General features: G+C 47.5%; 1 protein-coding gene across 19 annotated transcripts in view; it reads left to right on the top strand.

Annotated features, from left to right (window-relative positions):
* Positions 1–18,421, top strand: part of Foxn3 (forkhead box N3) — a 380,376-nt gene that overhangs the window by 167,876 nt on the left and 194,079 nt on the right. For 13 of the 19 annotated variants that reach the window (XM_008764802.4, XM_017594165.3, XM_063261969.1 and 10 more), the window contains one exon: positions 3,559–4,115. In XM_008764802.4, the coding sequence (XP_008763024.1) occupies positions 3,573–4,115 (543 nt within the window). In that variant the 5' untranslated portion in view covers positions 3,559–3,572. Of the gene's footprint in view, positions 1–114; positions 857–3,238; positions 3,303–3,558; positions 4,116–18,421 lie in introns of those variants that run through there. The other 6 variants (XM_017594166.3, XM_039112340.2, XM_063261968.1 and 3 more) reach the window with 3 other exon arrangements.

Below are 18,421 nucleotides of genomic sequence, written 5' to 3'. Positions count from 1 at the left end.
AGTCCGTGCCCGCGCCCGCCCGCACCACCCAGGCTGGGGTCCGCGTTCGAGAGCGGTCGTGGCGGCTTGGGGACGGGGCTCGCAGTGCTGGGGCGCGCCAAGCTCGACCCGGGGTGGGGGGACCCGAGTCCAGAGCCGGGAAGTTGCCCGCCCAGGAGTTTCCTGCCCTGACGTGCTGTCGGTTTCGCGTGCCTCGGTTTCCCCTCAGACTCGGAGAGCGACAGAGTTGGTATTGTCTGTGGAACAGGCATCCTCAGCAATCCGAGTCTGGCAGAGGGTGCACATCAACTCCTGACCCCAGGACCGCGAACAGGCGCCTAACAAAGATCCCCTCCCTAGCCGAGCACGCTCAGCACGGGCCGCGAGCATCCCGAGATCCGCAGGGCCCTCTTCCGCACCCTGACTCTTTGCACGCCTTTCTGGGCCTCGCGCGAGCTAAGGGGATGGTGGGCGCGTATTGATTTGTTTTAGTCTCGCCACGCTGCGGCCAATAAAAGGTTTATGACATCTGACCAGCAGTGAAGGTATGTGTGCTCCCAATTGCCCTGTGTACGCGGAGAAGAGCAGTTTTCCCGTTGCCTGGCAACGCCGCTGATTGACGCAGAGCCCAGCCAATCGCTGCCTTCGTTGGTCCCCTTGAAATGTTTTTGACAAGTACAGTAAAAGGGAGTGGAGCGCGTGCGTGCGTGCGCGCGCAAGGAGGGGGAGGTTCCCGGTCCCCCAAACTCGCGACTGCCCAGCTTTGGTTGAGAAAGATTTCTCAACTTTTTAAAAAGTTCACCACCAACATCTGTTCAGACCTGGGCAGTAATGGCGTTGTCAGTTATTTGGAGACGTTCTGCTATTAGCCAAAAAAGTAAGCGTTTCTACTCCATTTTCTTCGTTGAAAGAAAGAAAGAAAGGAAGATTAAAAAACACAGGAAGTCATAAAAAAATGAAAACAAAAGGAGGGTGTGTGAGACGTAAGCATTAACTTCAGGCGGTCACTGGTGGATAACTGTTTAGAGTAACATTGTTAACCGCAGATTAAAAACAAAAAAAATGTTTGCTTGACCTCAGACTCACACTACCCCTCCGCCCCTCTAAAATAAGAAGGGAAAGGAGATTTGGAAAATTTCGTACTTGAGATATAATGGAAAACTCTTCAGCTGTGGTTTCTGGGAATTGTTTGTTTTGATGTAATATAGAAGGACAGAGATGGTAAGAAGCCTTCCATGCTCTTGTAAAGCCAGGAATTTGTAGGGAATGTAGTTAGTGGAGAGTTTGGGGAAACACATAATCTAGGGGTTAGAAACCCTCCAGACCACCTCTTCTTGGCCCTGGCATCCAAATTTGTTTTTCATATAGGACCACGTTACTGGCAGTGTTTGTTGAAAACAAAAGAAAACCTGGAGAATAGCATGTTAGTTCCTTTGGGAAGCCACTGACAAATAAGCAAATTAAAAAGAAAGAGAGCAGTATGTTGTCATAGCAACAGTGCAATTAAATTACTTTACTGTCAGCCATGATATAATTTTCTTGTTTGGAAGCTCAGGAGACATAAAACTTTCATTTGGTGCTAAAGTTGACTTCCACTGGCTGGGTAGTTCTCTTGTGTGTGGATACGCAGGCAATTAGAACCTTTTCTAGGGGAATCTTGGAGACAAGCTGGCCTTGATTTCTTCATTAGGAAGTTAAAAGCTGTATCAGGCTGGGTTCATTAAATAGCTCCAAGCCTGGAGATAAGAGCTAGCATTTTCTATAACATTCACGATGATTATGTAGATGAACTCCCTTTTTGGGCAGGAATATTTCCTTGGGTGAACTGGGTTCTTCTGGACTGGCCTGACTCGTTTGGACTGGGATGCCCTGTGGAGTTTTTTTTTCCCCCCTCTTAGAGATGGCATCTCCTATCCACTTGGGAGCTGTGCCTCTGGTGTCTCCGTCGGGCTGGTGGGAAAGAGAGCTGTGGCATGCAGGCATGTCGCCTCTTTGTTTGGAGCTCTGCGTAGAGCTTTCTAGAACCCAGTTCTAGAACTTCCTGTGCTGAGACAGTGGTCCGTTTAGATGCCGTGTTCATGGCTACTTAGGAGCTGGGGCTAACCATTTGCTTGCTTTAGATGTGTTCGTCCTTCTCTAGGTGCATTGCTTTAATTCCTCATTGAGCCAAAAGAGGAGAGGCTCTCAAATCTAAGCCTGTGGTTTTAGCCCTGCGCACAGCCAGTGAAAGATCCATTGTCGCTTTTATCTCGAGTTGTCTACCAGAGGGGTGTGCCTGTAGGGGTGATCCTGTTGGTAAATTTGACATCTCCGTGTATTTTCTTGTCACACGCTGCTTTTACTCTCTGTTCTAGGTCGTTGATAAGAGTGGAGATGCTTCGGGCTGGGTAGGATCTGTTACAATTTCTGTTGAATTTGCCTTCCTGTTGAAGTTTCTAGTTGCTCTCCCAACTTTATTTTCTTCACTGGCTTATCCTTCATTCTCGCTTATTTCTCAGTGCCTGAGGTCACACAACTTTTTCTCTTTGGAGATGTCCTTAAATTGAATGTACTTAGTCAAGTTGTAGTCTGCAGAATCCCCTGTCCTGGTTTATACTTGTCAAATGCAATTAAAGTTGTGATTTCTTTCCTTGCAATCTTTGTGGGGGGAAAAAAGATAAAACCAAGCAGTCAAATCAGTGGCCTCTGGTTACAGTTTTACTTCCAAGGCCCTAATGAGAATCTTCTTATGGGATTGCCTTCCTTCTCATCTCTATTATTTACTTACAGTGAGAAAATTTACACACCTGTGTGCGCACGCGAGTTAGTGTGTGTGTGTGTGTAGTGGAGGTCGGAAGGCAAATGACTGGAGTGATTGTCTCTGCATCATGTAGGTCTGGGTGATCAAACTCAGCCCATCGGGCTTGTCAGCAAGCCCCCTTAACCAATAAGCCATCTTGTCAGCCCCCCTACCCCCTTTTCTGAGATTGGATCTCCTGTAGCCTAGCTTGGCCTTGAACTATCAATCCTCCTGCCTTAGCCTCAAGAATGTCGGGAGTACAGGTGTTCTGGGATTACAGTTGAGTGAATACTTTCAGATCTAGCCCTTTTCTCTTTGAGAAGTATAAACAGTGCGTCTGATAATACAAAAGCCACAGTAGTTGCCCATTACACTTACCTTGCTGTGTTTGTCTGAGTCTTTTGAGAAGTTTGTGTGCTCTGGGTATATCCATGTATCATAGAGGATGGATGACACTTAAGTAGTAATAACTTCTCCTAGGTCACAGGGAGCGACTGTGGACCCAGGGAGGAGCCTCTGTGTGAAATCGCTGATTCCTTTTACGGTATGTTTGCACATTTAAAGTGCCACAGATATCTTCAGTTTTGTTTTATTTAAAGGCCCATCCAGTCACCATTCTGCTGGCACTCTGGGCTCCTTTTTTCTCATTGTGTAACTGTACGTGGGCCCTCGTGACTGCCATGCAGGAATCCTGATGTACCATCACCTTGTAGTTGGAGGAGAGTGAGTCAGGTGGGGACTGAACCGATTCCTGTTCTGAACTTCTCCAGCTCATTACCTCTCTGCCTTGTCCTTCCTAGGAGCCTTCACGTAAATGGGTCCAGTCATGCCTGCCAGTAAGAAGCCCGAGAGCTCAGGAATCAGTGTGTCCAGTGGACTGAGTCAGCGGTACCGGGGCAGTGGTTTCTCCAAGGCCCTCCAGGAAGATGATGATCTCGACTTCCCTCTGCCTGACATCAGATTAGAAGAGGGGACCATGGAAGATGAAGAGCTGACCAACCTGAACTGGTTGCACGAGAGCAAAAACTTACTGAAGAGCTTTGGGGAGTCGGTCCTGAGGAGTGTCAGTCCCGTGCAGGACCTGGACGATGATACCCCGCCGTCCCCCGCCCACTCGGACATGCCCTACGATGCCAGGCAGAACCCCAACTGCAAGCCCCCCTACTCTTTTAGCTGCCTCATATTCATGGCCATTGAGGACTCTCCAACCAAGCGCCTGCCAGTGAAGGATATCTACAACTGGATCTTAGAACATTTCCCGTATTTTGCAAATGCACCTACTGGGTGGAAGAACTCAGTGAGACATAATTTGTCCCTGAATAAGTGTTTCAAGAAAGTGGACAAAGAGAGGAGTCAGGTAAGGCGCCCGTGTCTTCTGGAACTGGGTTCATTTATTTATCTCTCATTTCTAATTGAAATTTTCAGCATTAAAAATGAATATATATTTACCACGATGAAGTAGTCGCGAATGGGTAATTTAACATATCGCATCGGGTAATTGTGGGGAAACTTCCTTGGTTATACTTTCTTTTGGGTGTGTCGGGGGTGGAGGGGTCTCTTGAGAGGTACCCTGATATGATTTCACGGAATCACACAGTTGAGCTTTGCCAACCCAGCGTCTTCTTCGTTCCTGTCTTCCTTCCACATGGTTGGGCCAGTTGGGTTTTAAAATTCAAAGATCTACGTGGCAATACCTAGTGTGTTAACGGAGGGGTCTGTGTATTAGGAAAATCGCCATAAAGGACTGCAGAAAAATGGCAGCTTCTTTCTGAGTATCGGGGAAAAGGCAACTTCTCAGGCTTCTGGAATAAGTAGAATAGGAGATGCTGCCCTGTTGAAAGATACTTGAGGGGTTGGGGATTTAGCTCAGTGGTAGAGCGCTTGCCTAGCAAACGCAAGGCCCTGGGTTCGGTCCCCAGCTCCGAAAAAAAGAAAAAGAAAAAAAAAAAAAAAAAAGAAAGATACTTGAACATACTCACTGACTCCAGACCAATCAGAGACTTCTAGGAAACTTGGTGTTATACGTGTTTGGCAACATGAAGCTTGGAAACTGCCAGTGTGAAGGTTCTCACTGTTAATTGATGAGAGAGAGAGAGAGAGAGAGAGAGAGAGAGAGAGAGAGAGAGAGAGAGAGAGAAAATGACTGTTCGTGCATGTGCCCGTGGACACACACAAGTGCAGGTGCCGTTAGAGGCCAGAGGTATCCGAAGTTCTTGGAGCCGGATTTACAGGTGGTTGTGAGCCGTCCACTGTGGGTGCTGCGGACTGAACTTGGTTCTGCTGCAGGAACCATGAGCTCTTAACCTCTGAGCCATTGCTTGCTGAGGCTGATGTTGTCAGGGTGTGCTCACATGTGTGTAGGAACCTTCTTTTCCAGGTCCTTAGTTTATATACATCTGTAAGGCTCAAGGCATGCCCCTTACACGGTGCAATCTGTTATCTCTGGGTACCCAGTCTTTCCTTTGTCTCAGGTTAAACATCTGGAGACCACTCTCCAAACCTATTTGTTTTTATTTTTGTTTAACATTAATTACGTATACAGCATTCTGCCTGCCTGCATGCATGCTTGCAGGCCTGAAGGCGCCATTTCTCACTATAAATGATTGTGGGCCACCATGTGGTTGCTGGGAACTGAACTCAGGACCTCTGGTTCTTTTTTTTTTTTTTTTTTTCCGGAGCTGGGGACCCCAGGGCCTTGCGCTTCCTAGGTAAGCGCTCTACCACTGAGCTAAATCCCCAGCCAGGACCTCTGGAACAGTAGCCAGTGCTCTTAACCGCTGAGCCATCTCTCCAGCACTGGAGACCACTCTCTAGACTCTGTCCCACTCTTTGGGATCATTCTGAAAACTTAAAAACTGTTCTCTTTCAAAGAGCCAGGCTGTGGCATCAAACACTTTTCTATAGGTCACTTCTTGAGGCAAGAGAGAGCAAGCATGAGTAAGGAAGTCTAAGCTCAGAATGGGGCCAGGAGTGTTCCAGTCAGGCCCCCAGAGCCGCTTGCCGCTGAGGAGAGTGAACAGGGCCTTTAGCTCCATGTCATCCTTTCTGCAAGTTATAGCATGCCTGCGTCCCCATGTTTGACATAAGACCACGGCAAATAAAAGTAATTTAGCTAGTGCGAACTCTGAAACGTTAGACAGGACCAGCTCCAAGCCTGCAGTGAGACGCACAAAGATTCTTTACTCCTTACCCTGCCTTGCTGCAGAGCGCAGGATGGTCAGACCTCACCGGGAGGGTCTACCCAGCCCTGCCCAGCCTCACACTGGATTCTTGGAGTCACTTTTTTTTTTTTTTTCCCCCAGTGGTGTTGGGTTGTCAGTCTCAGCAAACACTGATACCTGTTGGCAGGGAGAGTTTTGTAGGACTTGAGCTTGTTAATTTTCTGAATTGTTGAGTTCTGCCGTCCCAGCTGAGGCAGTGACCTGTGTTGATGTGTCTCTGATCAAATGCCAGTCAGTTTTGTGGCTGCGAATTTGTTCCCAGCGGTTTGGTGCTGTTAGAACAAAGCTATGGTTGTGGGTTGGTTTTGTTTTCCCCCTCCTCTTTTCTTCTCTCTTCCTTGGGTGAGCTGGAGGCCTCTGGTGGCTGTTCAAGTGTCAGGCATAGTCAGTGCAGCCAGAGCCCTAGCCCTGACCTGTTCACTGGGGGTTTTCTCCTGGATTTGCTACGTAAAGGGGAAGGCATTCTTGCTGATCCATTGCCCAGCGAGAGTCCCTTAGGCTCTGTAGATACACTTGTTTTCTTCTCAGGGAGTTCTGCTTTGGCAGGAGGCTCAACCTCAACATGAATGTCTGAACACACCCAGACGTTGGCGAGAACTGCGCTGTCAGATGACAGAGAATGGAGGCCTGGCACACTGTATACACCGAGTTAGCCAGGCCACCTCCTTTGTTTGTTTGTTTTGATTCTTTTGGTATTTTTTTTTTTTTTTTGTGGTTCTTTTTTTCGGAGCTGGGGACCGAACCCAGGGCCTTGCGCTTCCTAGGTAAGCGCTCTACCACTGAGCTAAATCCCCAGCCCCTTGGTATGTTTTTAAAATTGGAGAACAGGGTTTTAAGCTTGCATAGCAGTGAGGAGGATGTAGGATCCTGTGGAATCCTTCTCCCCTGGGGCTTGGAACATGGACCCTGCTGGACTACTGTTTGGCTGGGCCCCTGGAGAAGGAAGGAACCTTCTAGATTGCATCTCAGTCACCCAAGCAAGGCGCTTAGCGCTGGTACCACCTCTCAGGCCCCACCCTTGAGATTTGGTTCTGAGGTGGGCTGGGAAAGTTGACAGTCAGAATTTTCAAGGTCCTTAGGTGTTATAGGTAAGGTCCTGGAACCAGGGAGCGACCTTTCATCTTTCATTTGTTGGTCAGTTTGTTTGTTTTGAGACAGGGCCTCAAATAGGTAAGCCTTGAACTTGACATTTAGCTTTGGGGAACCTTGAACTCCTGGCCCTCTTGTCTCCACCTCCCCTGCTGGGATTGCAGGCATGCGTTTAGTTCTTTTCCCTGAGTGTTCAGATTTCATTGAGAACCTTTTCTCTCAATTAAGTCAAGAGAAAATATGACATTGCTTCTGTTTTATCTCTCAGAGTGCTTCAAAAGACAGGTTAAGTTTGTTTCTGTTTAATCACGGGCATTTTTAGCTAGCCAGAGTGGGTAGAATAATACGAGTTTGGTCTCCTGTCACTCGGTGATCCATGTCTAGAGTTAGGGTTTAATGAGAATTGTCTGGCTTCATTCTTTTTTTTTTTTTTTTTTTTTTTTTTTGTTGCTGTTGCTACCGCCAAAGTACTTTGAGGAAAGTTTAGATTGTGAGTCATTTTATTTCAGCATACTTTAGAGTGTAGGAGAATCATCCGTAATCTGTTATGCAGCTATAACGCCAGAATGTCTGTTCAGTCCTCCTTCCTCTTATCCCTGCCTCCCTACTACCCCCAACATTAGAAAGGCTTATGTCATCTAAGCCATGATATCCAATATCCAAGGTTGTTAGATGTTTGAATTAGGACCCCCAACATGGCTTGTGCAGGGTTACACTTGGTCGTGGGATCTCTTACAGGGTTTGCTTTTTTGAGTATATTGCTCCTCTCCCCGCTCCTTTCCCCCTGGTCTCCTCCTCCACCTCACTATTTTTTTTTTTTTAATTAAATTTTTTTTTTTTTTTTTTTTTTTTTGAGATACGGTTTCTCTGCGTAGCCCTGGTATTACTGGAACTTCATTTGTAGACCAGGTTGGCCTGGTCTCAGGGATCCTCCTGTCTCTGCCTCTTGAGTGCTAGATTAAAGGCTTACACCACCGCCACTACCTGGTCTCACTCTCTCTTTTAAAGACAGCCAGCACTTGGGTCTTCAGAGTACTTTACACCTTGCTTGCTTCCTTGTGATGTCCCTGAGTTTGTCTCCATCCCCTGGAAGGGAACTATGCTCCCGGATGATCTGCTGACTTCCAGCCCCCTTCCCTGGGAACTCAGTTTGTTGAGGGAGGAACCGTGCTCCTGAAGCCTGCTCAGCTTGCCATGGTTATGCCGTGGTCAAGCCTGGTTCACAGGGATCAGCTGCCCCCTGTCCTGTGCGAACTTCCACTTGCTGAGATCCATCAAGGTCATGTTGTTTTAAAGTCTGGGATCATTTTTTCCCTCGTAGACACAAGTATCTGGACTTGTATTGAGCATGTGCTGGCTTCTCTGGGGACTTGCAAATGAGGAGTAAGAATGCAGTTAATTTTTGCAGTCTAGATGAGAATGGAGCAGGTATGTGAGTTTCTGTTTCCGTGCTTTTTATTTATTTCCCTTCTTGCCACTTTAATAGAAACGTCTCATCATCAGAAGGTTTATAAAAGAAACAGTGTACAAAATGTGCTTACTATAAGCAAGGCCGGCAGCTTTGAAGACCATTTTGGTCTGTAGAGGTGGCCCCGTGGTTTAGCCAATCCAGGACTGAGTTCGGAGCAGGACTCAGAGTCTGGTGTTAGGGGTTGGCAGTGCCTGGCCATGTTGGAACCTCAGTTTTCTTGCCTGTGGGAGCAGTGCTGGAAGTGGTGCAGTGCTGCTGTTGGCCTTGGGGTCTTGGGTGTCTGAGGCATTGTTGACCCCCTACTGAGTTCAGTGGCAGCCTATCAAGTGCTGATGAATTCTGCCTTGTTCTTGAGATCTTGTTTGCTTAGGTTTTTTTTTTTTTTTTCCCTTCCCTCTCTCCTTTCTCTTTTTCTTTTGTTAGATTGGACATGCTAAGCAAGGTCATCATAGGCACAGTGGCACTGCCATGTTGTGCCCAGAGGGACCAGTCATGCCATAGCATAGGAGAATAAAGTCCGGACTAATTCCGGGGATATGCAGCACACAGAACCCTAGAGGGCAAACAGGAGAGACACAGTAAGTGTAGGTGTGCACTCACACACATTCTCCTCCAGTCCTGGCCTTCACAGTTATTCTGTCCTGCTGCCTCCTGGTAAGATGTGATTCTTTCTGGTTTTCGTGTTTTGTTTTGTCTTGTTTTGTTTTAGAGACAGTTCTCTATATACCCTGGCTGGCCTGGAACTCACTCTGTAGACCAGGCAGGCCCGGAACTTGGAGTTCTGCCTGCCTCTGCCTCCTGAGTGCTGCCTAGAGGTGTGCACCACCATGAGTAACAATCTGACAGTTTTCCTCATGCATAATGGCCTTTTATTCCCGCCTCCCTCCCAGAGAATTTGTTTCCAGGTGTATACCGGGCAGTATATATTTAACTGGTGATTTCTTTAGGAGGAAGACAGCTCTGCCTTTTGTGTCAGAGTGCATGTGTGAGTGTGTGAGTGTGTGCAGACATTAGAGGAGGCATCGGATTTCCAGAATTGCAGTCACAGGCAGTTGGGATGCTGATAACTAAGCTCTCTGCAGGAGCAGTACTGGTTCTGGGGAGCCATCTCTCCTGCCCACCTTTGGATTAACTCTTAGGCGACAATAGTGAGTCTTCATTCCTTACCAGAATGTCACGTCAAGTTAAATTTCTTCCTTTGGATATAAAGTCATGTGAATAGACTCCTCTTTTTTTTTTATTTATTTTTTTTTTTTATTATTAACTTGAGTATTTCTTATATACATTTCGAGTGTTATTCCCTTTCCCGGTTTCTGGGCAAACGTCCCCCTCCCCCCTCCCCTTCCTTATGGGTGTTCCCCTCCCCAACCCTCCCCCCATTGCCACCCTCCCCCCCCACAGTCTAGTTCACTGGGGGTTCAGTCTTAGCAGGACCCAGGGCTTCCCCTTCCACTGGTGCTCTTACTAGGATATTCATTGCTACCTATGGGGTCAGAGTCCAGGGTCAGTCCATGTATAGTCTTTAGGTAGTGGCTTAGTCCCTGGAAGCTCTGGTTGCTTGGCATTGTTGTACATTAGACTCCTCTTAATAGCTCTGACCAAACCTTTTATATCTCTACCTTCCTCCCCATCATACATTGTAGGGTTTTTTGTTTATATTTATATTTATATTTGTTTATATATTTAGGGTTTTTTTAATTTATGTTTTTGAGACAAGGTCTCCTATGTACCTCTGACTGGCTTGGGATTCTCTATGTAGACCAGGTTGGCCTTGAACTGAGGGCTCTGCCTGCCTCTGCCTCTCTAGCGCCAGGATTAAAGCTACCGCACCTCCACACACGAGCCTTCTAAGTGTTTTAAATCTTTACGAGCTGTGACTGTGGTACTTCCTCCTCTCTCTGGGTATACATTTTAAAGATGCATGGGGACTCTGTGTAGAGACTGCGATACTATCCTTTTCTTTAAAATCTGCCCAGTAGGGTCACAGGAATTGGGGTCCAAAGCTGTGTCTGAGGGATGGGGCTTTCCTCAGTGACCTTTAAGTTTCTAATAGACCGTTGGAAAGTCTCCATCTTCTTGTTGAGGTTGAATTTTTATCAGGATGGTGGTCAAGGGAGGCCGGGAGGCAGGGAAAGCGTAGAGCAGTGGCTCTCGGACTTTTGAATGCTACCTTTAATACAGTTCCTCAAGTTGTGCTGACCCTCAACAGTGACATTACTTTTGTTGCTACTTCATAACTGTAATTTTGCTGCTGTTATGAACTATAATGTAAATAAATACTTTTGGAGCCAGAGGTTTGCCGAAGGGTTCGAGACTCACAGTTTGAGAACCTCTGGCCTAATGTGTCAGGGGAAGCATGCCTGGTGAGCATCGGGAAGACAGAAGGTGAATTAGAACTAGGAAAGCAGGCACAGCTGCAGTGAGGGAGAGCGTCTGGTTCCACTAAAGGGGAGTTCTTCCTCCCATCTCCTAGGCTTATCTTCAGGTGAATCAGCTTCACTGGGGTGGGGTGGAGGATGGGGCGTCCTGGCCAGATCTAAAGTTAGTCGGAGAAGAGGGTTGACAACCGAGTGAGTGCCCCCATGAGAGACTCCTGTTAGCAAGCTCTGGGGCATTTTCTTATTGTCCGTTGATGTAAGGGGCCCAGCCTGCTGTGGTCAGTGCCATCCCTGGGCAAGTGGTCCTGGGGTGTATAAGAAAGCAAACCAGGAGGTGCAGCCCGTGAGCAGCACTGTCCCAGTTCTTTCCTGGGTTTCCTTGGTGATGGGCTAACCTGTAAGTGTAACACACTCTTCGGCCTCTCCCAAGTGGCTAACGTTTCCTCACAGCAAGAAATCAGACCAAGTCAAGAGGAGACAACAGTGTGCAGTGTTCTAATACTTGGAGCAGATCAAATGTATTTCATTCTTTTGGTCAGGAGGCCTAAGACAGGGCAATTTCAGTGTGTTCCTTTCTGGTGCCACCGGGGTAGTAGGAGGTGAGGTCCAAGCAGAACGTAGAGGAGGGATTGTGTTCATTTGCCTCCAAGGTTGCTAACCCCTTTCTAGCTAGCTAACAGGAATCTTTCCTTTTTTCCCCTTCTTTTAAAAAAATCATTATTTTATGTGTATAGTGTTTTGTCTGCATGCATGTCTGTGCACCACATGTGTGTCTGTTGCCTGTAGAGGTCAGGAGATGGTTCTGGATTCCTTGGAACAGTGGTGAGCCACCATGTGGGTGCTGAGAATCAAACCTGGGTCTTCTGGAAGCACAACCAGTGCTCTTATCTGTGAGCCACGGATCCTGCCCTCTGGTGGACTCATCATGTTAGCATCCCCCCAAATCATTGTGCTCCCTTTGGCCATGTTTCCGACTGATCTTTCCATACGTTCCTTCCAGACAGGCTTCTTCTTCATCCTCCACAGTACATGAGAGACAGATGTTTCTTGTCCTCTTAAGTAAGCTAGTTATTGTTTGCCTGCTTATTCACTCGCTTATTCATTCATTCATTCATTCATTCATTCATCCCTTCATTCATTCATCATTCAGCAAACTTGATAAAGTCCTTTTGGAAGTTTCCATTTTGAAAATATAAATATAAAAAGATATGACATCAGCTGCATTGTTACCACAGGGAAACTGCTCTACCTTTTTACGCATTGTTAGCATCGTTACTGAAATTATTTAACCACTGGGAGTTGGAGTTCAGAGGTAGAGCACTTGACCGTCATGCATATAAAGCCCTAGGTTCCCAAGCCGAACCCCCAAGGTTCCTGAATCCCCAAGCTCCATCCACTGTTTGGCTGCGGGTGTCTGTACTGTCTGAGTCAGCTGCTGGGTGGAGCCTCTCAGAGGACAGCATTCTCCTGTCTGCAAGCATAGAGAGTAGCATTAATGATGTGTCTCCAGTTGGGCCGGTTACTGATTGGTCGTATAACCCTCAGTCTTTGCTCCTTTCCCCATGCTTGTATTACTTGTAGACAGGATAAATTTGGGGTTGAAAGTTTTGTGGGTGGGTTGATGTCTCCATTGCTCCACTGGGGTTAAAGGATTGTGGGTCCCGAAGGGGATAGGAACGCCACAGGAAGATCAACAGAATCAACTAACTTGAACCCTTGAGGCCCTCAGAGTCTGAACCACCAACCAAAGGATATAAATGGGCTGGACCTAGGCCTTTACGATCATGTAGCAGATGTGCAGTTTGACCTCATGTGGGTCCTGAACAACTCAAGGGGTAGGGCAGGAAGGCAGCTATCCCCAAAGCTGTTGCCTGCACATGGGATATGGGCTGCCTTGACTGGCCTCAGTGGGAGAGGAAGCTCCTAGCTTCACAGAGACTTGAAGTGCCAGGATTGGGAGGATACCCAGAGGCCCCCACCCACTCAGAGGAGAAGGGAAAGGGAAAGATTGTGGGAGGGAGGTGACTGGGAGTTTAAAAAAAAAAAAAAACTCAGGTTCAATCCCTAGGGGTTGGGACTTCTGAAACCATGGATTCAGAAGGAAGCTCTAGAAAATTTCCTTAGAGTTTGAGAGAAATGAACAGGGCAGACAGTCCTTTCATGGTAGCTGCTGGGAGGCAGAAGATGAGGCAGTAGCCATGCGATTTGAGTTGAGGTCCAAGAAAGTAGGCAGGTTCAGCCATAGAGATTTGTAGGCAGCTTATGCAAGGAAGAGGGGCTTCATCAGAGATAGAATGGCAGTCTCCAGACCGTCAGGGCAAGGCACATTTCCAAAGAAGAGACAGAAAGGGAAAAGGAAAGCTGGGCTCTTTCAGTCAGAAGTCAGAAGAGCAGTCAGACTCCATAATGAAGGTGTGATGTCACTGCACTGGGGGAGGGGCTCTGGGGCGAGTACATTATCTCATTAGGGGAGTAATCATTGTTCCCATCCCCATAGCTTGTCTTCTGGTGAATCAGCTTTCCTGAGGGGTGGTCTCCTGTGTGGGTGATTGACAGGCCCAGTTGGATTACTTCTCAAAGGAGTTGATATAGTATGTAATGTTTGGGACAGCTTAGAATGTCCTGTTTCCCTCCAGGGAGAGACGCTCACATTCTATTCTTTGCAGCTGGAGGAGGTAGCTTTTCCTTAATGGACCACAGCACAGCCACCAGGCCTTCTCCTTTTCCTATAGTATTTTTAAATCCTAAAAGTTGGGGGCAAAGTTGACCCTTCCCTCTCTGTGTTGCCAGGGAACTGGGAAGTGTGGTTCAAAGCTCATTGTTAAGTGTCTATCCTTATGGCCTCCAAGCCTGCTAATGCCTGTCCAGCTACCTAACATGGTGTGAGAGCTGCTGTCATTCCTGTCCTCTGAGCCCTACCTACAGGACCTTTTAGCTAGTGAAACCTCTCCAGAAAGCCCCTTGTTGATTATTTGAATATTCCACCCTCTTTGTTATCTGTTGTTTTCTGGCTCTTCGTGGGCGGTGCACGCATGTTCTGCAGGCCCCACAGTGACTTCCCAGGAAGATTCTGATGTTCTTTGTGTGTGTGTGTGTGTGTGTGTGTGTGTGTGTGTGTGTGTGTGTGTGTGTGTGGTGTCGCAACACCCCTGGTAAACTTGCTTCTTCTATCCATCAGCATCAAACCAAGGCTATCTCAATGCAAATGCTTCTTCCTCAGCACACTACCGAGAGACTCTCAGACCTTCCCTGTCTAGCTGCAAATGCCTTGGGGTTTGTTTCCATTTCAGTTGCAGGGTAGCCCTGAAAGGAAGGGCTAGGGTTTGCTTCTTTCGAAGGAAGCCAGACGTACTGAGATTAATCCATATTCTTGTTAGCTCTCCTGTGCTGGGGACGGAGCCCACACGCCTGGTTCCCACTGTATTTGCTCTGCTGCCCTGCCATGCTCACCCTTACTGTTTGCTCTGTCAGATAATCCCTGCTCATCTAAGTGCTTTTAAATGCTGGCAAGATGGCGGGGAGTTGTAGCCTTCATGGAAAATTCCACTGCCTTCCCAACACTGCTTTTTATACTTGAAACAGAAACTTTTAAAATTCTTTAAGGTTGGCCAGGCTCAGGTGGTGCACACCCATAATCACAGCGCCCAGGAGGTGCGGGCTGGAAGATCAATAGCGGGAGAACAGCCTCTGGTGCTCCGTGAGAACAGCCTAGACTAGTGAGACCCCCGCTTGAAACTGAACAGAGCCCCCAAAGCACAGTTGTGGTGTGTGTGCTGCTACTGTAACGCTCATCTCGACTGCGCTGTGTTTGTGGATAGGGTCTGACTTCGTCAGTTTTAATTTATTTGCTATTTCTCTCAGTGCATAATAAATGCCTTGACTAGTCAGCCCTTTGGGTTTTCTCCCACACTGGTCTGTTTCAGGCCATCAGTATGTAGTCAAGTCGTGCCTTCATGATGAGAGGCCATTAGTATCGTATACTGATGGTGATGTTGAAGATTCTATGGAAAGCAGGTGTGATTCTTGTTGTCGGAGCCAACACTCCAAGGAGATAGAATATAGAATAAAAATGGAGCTGAGGAGCCATGATGGTGGGCAAGTTAATGTTCCAGGGGAGGAAACACTCCGGCAAGTTGTAAACAGACAGTCTTAGGTGCCCCGGGATAGGAGCTGATAGCACGGCTGTTGTAAAAAAGGCAAATGCTGCTGATGTAAGCAAGCTAGCCAAGTATTGCTCTGCCACAGCGATGAGCCTTCTGCTGCTATTTTTAGTGCATTGTTGGCTTCTGTTCAAGTGTTTCATGGTCCAAGATGGCATCAGCCACCACAGAGATAAGGGGAGGACAAATAGGGTCCTGTGGGGTCAAGTGTCAGGGGCTCTCCCTATAATGTCGATTTTTTTTTAAAATTTCATTGGCTATCCTCTACTCACATGATCTCCTCTAGCTACAAGGAAGACTGGGAAATGTAGTTTTGGTATAAGCCCCCCCCCCCCCCCAATCACTAAGCCATATGGACCGTTTGCTGAGACTCACGTTACTGGACAAGAGGTTATGCTGGAACAGTGTCCGTAAAAGGAAGGAGAGAGGTGGTGGCTGGAAGGTTCTGTAAATGGTAGTGGGGACCTAGTGGAAGGGTGTGGGTACAAGGACAGCTTAAAGTCACCAATCCAGTCTTCTTTTAAAAATGGTCCAGTTAACTAGAGTTTCGCTTGAAGCTATTCCAGTTAAATTGCCTTGAATATCGTCAAAAGCAGTAGCTTAGTAGAGGTGAAGATGGTATGAGTGCCAAGATGGATAAGAGAAAAACAAGAAAGTATATCGTTGAAGATAGTCCTGCCTAAAGTTGTTCTTTTAATAATAACTTGATGGTTTGCTTTGTAAGATTACAGGCAGTTCCAGGAACAGAGCAAAGCCTTTGATTTTGAGCTAGCTCTCCCGCCTGGGCTTGTTTGAGTACCTGTGCCTTGAACTCAGCAGGAGGCAGTAAATACAGGCAAAGCTGGCTGCTCCCACTTCTCTCCCGTAACAGCTCCTAGGGTGTTCGAGGTCTCCTCTGGACCCTCCTCTAGTCCCGCTTTCCCCTCCACTTACTGGATCTCTTTGAAGTGTCTCTTGGAAGGCACGACTGACCTCCTCCAGGGACAAGACCTATAAGTGATTTAACTAATGTCATTAGCTGGAAGACACCCAGGAAGCAGACCCTTTGTATATGCTGTCTTAGAAAGAAAGGTCAAATCCTGTGAGCACTGACTCCAAGCTGCCTGGCACAGAGCCAGGGCCTAGAGCCTCCCCCTCCCCCCTCCCCCGCCCCCAGCAGTGCTGGTGTAAGTCCTGGGATGCTAGATGAATCAGCTGTGGATGATGTCATGTAAGTCGATAGTGTTTGTGTTAAGCTCTGAAGACCTCAAAGAACACACAAAGTAAAAATTAACTCTGTATCTGCAGAGGAAAGTAGCCTCCCTTCATTTTCGTGCTGTACCTGCTTGTGGGCTGTTAGACGCTGGATGACCGCTAACTGGGTGCTCTCCCAGACTGTCCCCAGAATGGGGGCAGAAGATGAGCAGGTAAACGCTAAATAACACTTCAATTACGTGGGCCTGACAGGTAGAAGTTGGTGGATGCAGTGAGGAACGTTAGAGCATGATGCAGTAGAATGGGGCAGGAAGGCGAGAGTGCAGGAGGCTTCTCAGAGGAACTGGCTGGGCACACCTTGGATGGCAAGAGGGATAAAGCCCTCCAAAGGCACTGAGGTGGTGACAGTTGCGAATGTCCAAAGAGCAGCAAGAAGGCTTCAGGAAGCGTACTAGAAGCAGAACTGGACATTTAAAGGGACAGGAGTAGAGCATCACCTTTAAGGCTTCTGAGTGGTGACAGTTATTCTGGCCTGTTTCAAGATCAGAATCTGTGGGTGCAGGTATGTGCACACATTTGGGCGGGGAGGTAGGGTAGGAATTTGGCAATGTTCGGTTTGAGATAGGATTCTTATTGTTAGAAACAGGGTCTCACTATGTAGCCCTAGCTAGACCCCGACTCACGGAAATCCACCTGCCTCAGCATCCCACATGCTGGGATTAAAGGTTTGTATTACAGAGCATCAGTGCTTACGTCTGCCTGCCCATCTCCTTTCTGAGATACTGTAGAGCCCTCAGGTTGACTGTTTGATACATGACCTTGAAGCTCAGTGAGAAGTTGGGACAGGTGTGAGGTAATGCAGAGGCAGTGGAGGAAAAGTGATTAGTGCGCAGGTAACGGAACCAAGAATTCCTAGATCGCTCAGTTCTCAGTCAGGAAGAAGGCAGACCTCCGTTTTAGCTCTTTGTCTTCTTCAGTAAGGATGCAACTTCTGAATGTGTTTGGTGTAGCCCTGCATCTTCTGTATGATGAGAGAGTGCACTCCAGGACACATCCATTTAGCATCCCATTTAGCAAAGTCCCCTACCCCAAGACTTCAGTGAGTTCCCTGCCATCTGGTCCCTGGCCAGAGAAGGATTTTTCTTGTATATGTGTCTCCATAGCAACGAGTGTGCAGTTGATATGGAAAGTAAGCAGTTGCCTTAGCAACGGAGTTACTGATGTGGCGGCTCCCTTGCTTTCCTGGAGTGGAGGGTAAGCTGACCAAACTAGTTCAAATGCATTATGAAGGGCTACACACACAGGCTGGCCCTGCTGGTGTAAAACTAGCCTGGCTTTAAAAGAGATTGCAGCCCTTCCCCCTTCCAGAGGAAGGCCGCTCGGTGATAATAAATCAGACAAAAATAGTAGCCGTCAGTTGAAATAGATTATAAGAGGGTTTTCCTAGAGGAGTGGTTTTGTTTGGTTTGACAAAATGCTATAGTCAGAGAGTATTTGGTTACAAGGAAAGGAAAGCCACCTCGGTTGGCTTAAGTAAAGGAACATCTATCTCAGGGATATAATAAGCAGCCGGATAGGCCAGAGCCCAAGGGCAACACAGCTTACCTCAGGTCTTCTGTGGCTGGAACCGGTCCTGTCATGCGACCACGTGGACACCGGCACTGCTTTCCTCTGGGGATCTGGTCTGGCTTCCTGGCTTTTTCCACATGGCTCTCAGTGTCTGCCGACTCCCCACCCATGTGTTGCTGTACTGGAATGTGTGTATTTGCATCCGTGATGAGTGATCCAGCCCACCCTCAGCATTGTGTGGTGTGTTTGACATCATCTTTCGAGATGAGTCAGGTGTTCAGCCCTGGGCAGAGCAGGGCTGAGGACTCAGGATAGGACTTCAGAAGGCTGCCTTTTTGGGGCTCTATAGAGTGAGCTCTAACCTCAAAATACCCTTGTAATAAAATACTTCTGTTTCCCATCTTCAGAAACCATTTCATTACTGGAAATAAAAACACTAGAAGCCTGACATGGTGACACACATCTGAATGTCATTCTTGAATTCTAGAGACTAAAATAGGAGATGTCAGGTTCAGCACCAGCTTGGGCTACACAGTAAGACCTTATTTCCAAAGCAAGCAGGCAAGCAAACAGTACAACAC

This window comes from Rattus norvegicus, chromosome 6 (assembly GCF_036323735.1).
Source record: "Rattus norvegicus strain BN/NHsdMcwi chromosome 6, GRCr8, whole genome shotgun sequence".
NCBI lineage: Eukaryota > Metazoa > Chordata > Mammalia > Rodentia > Muridae > Rattus > Rattus norvegicus.
Note: the sequence above shows the minus strand (reverse complement) of the source record. Positions and strands in the feature narration are given on the sequence as shown.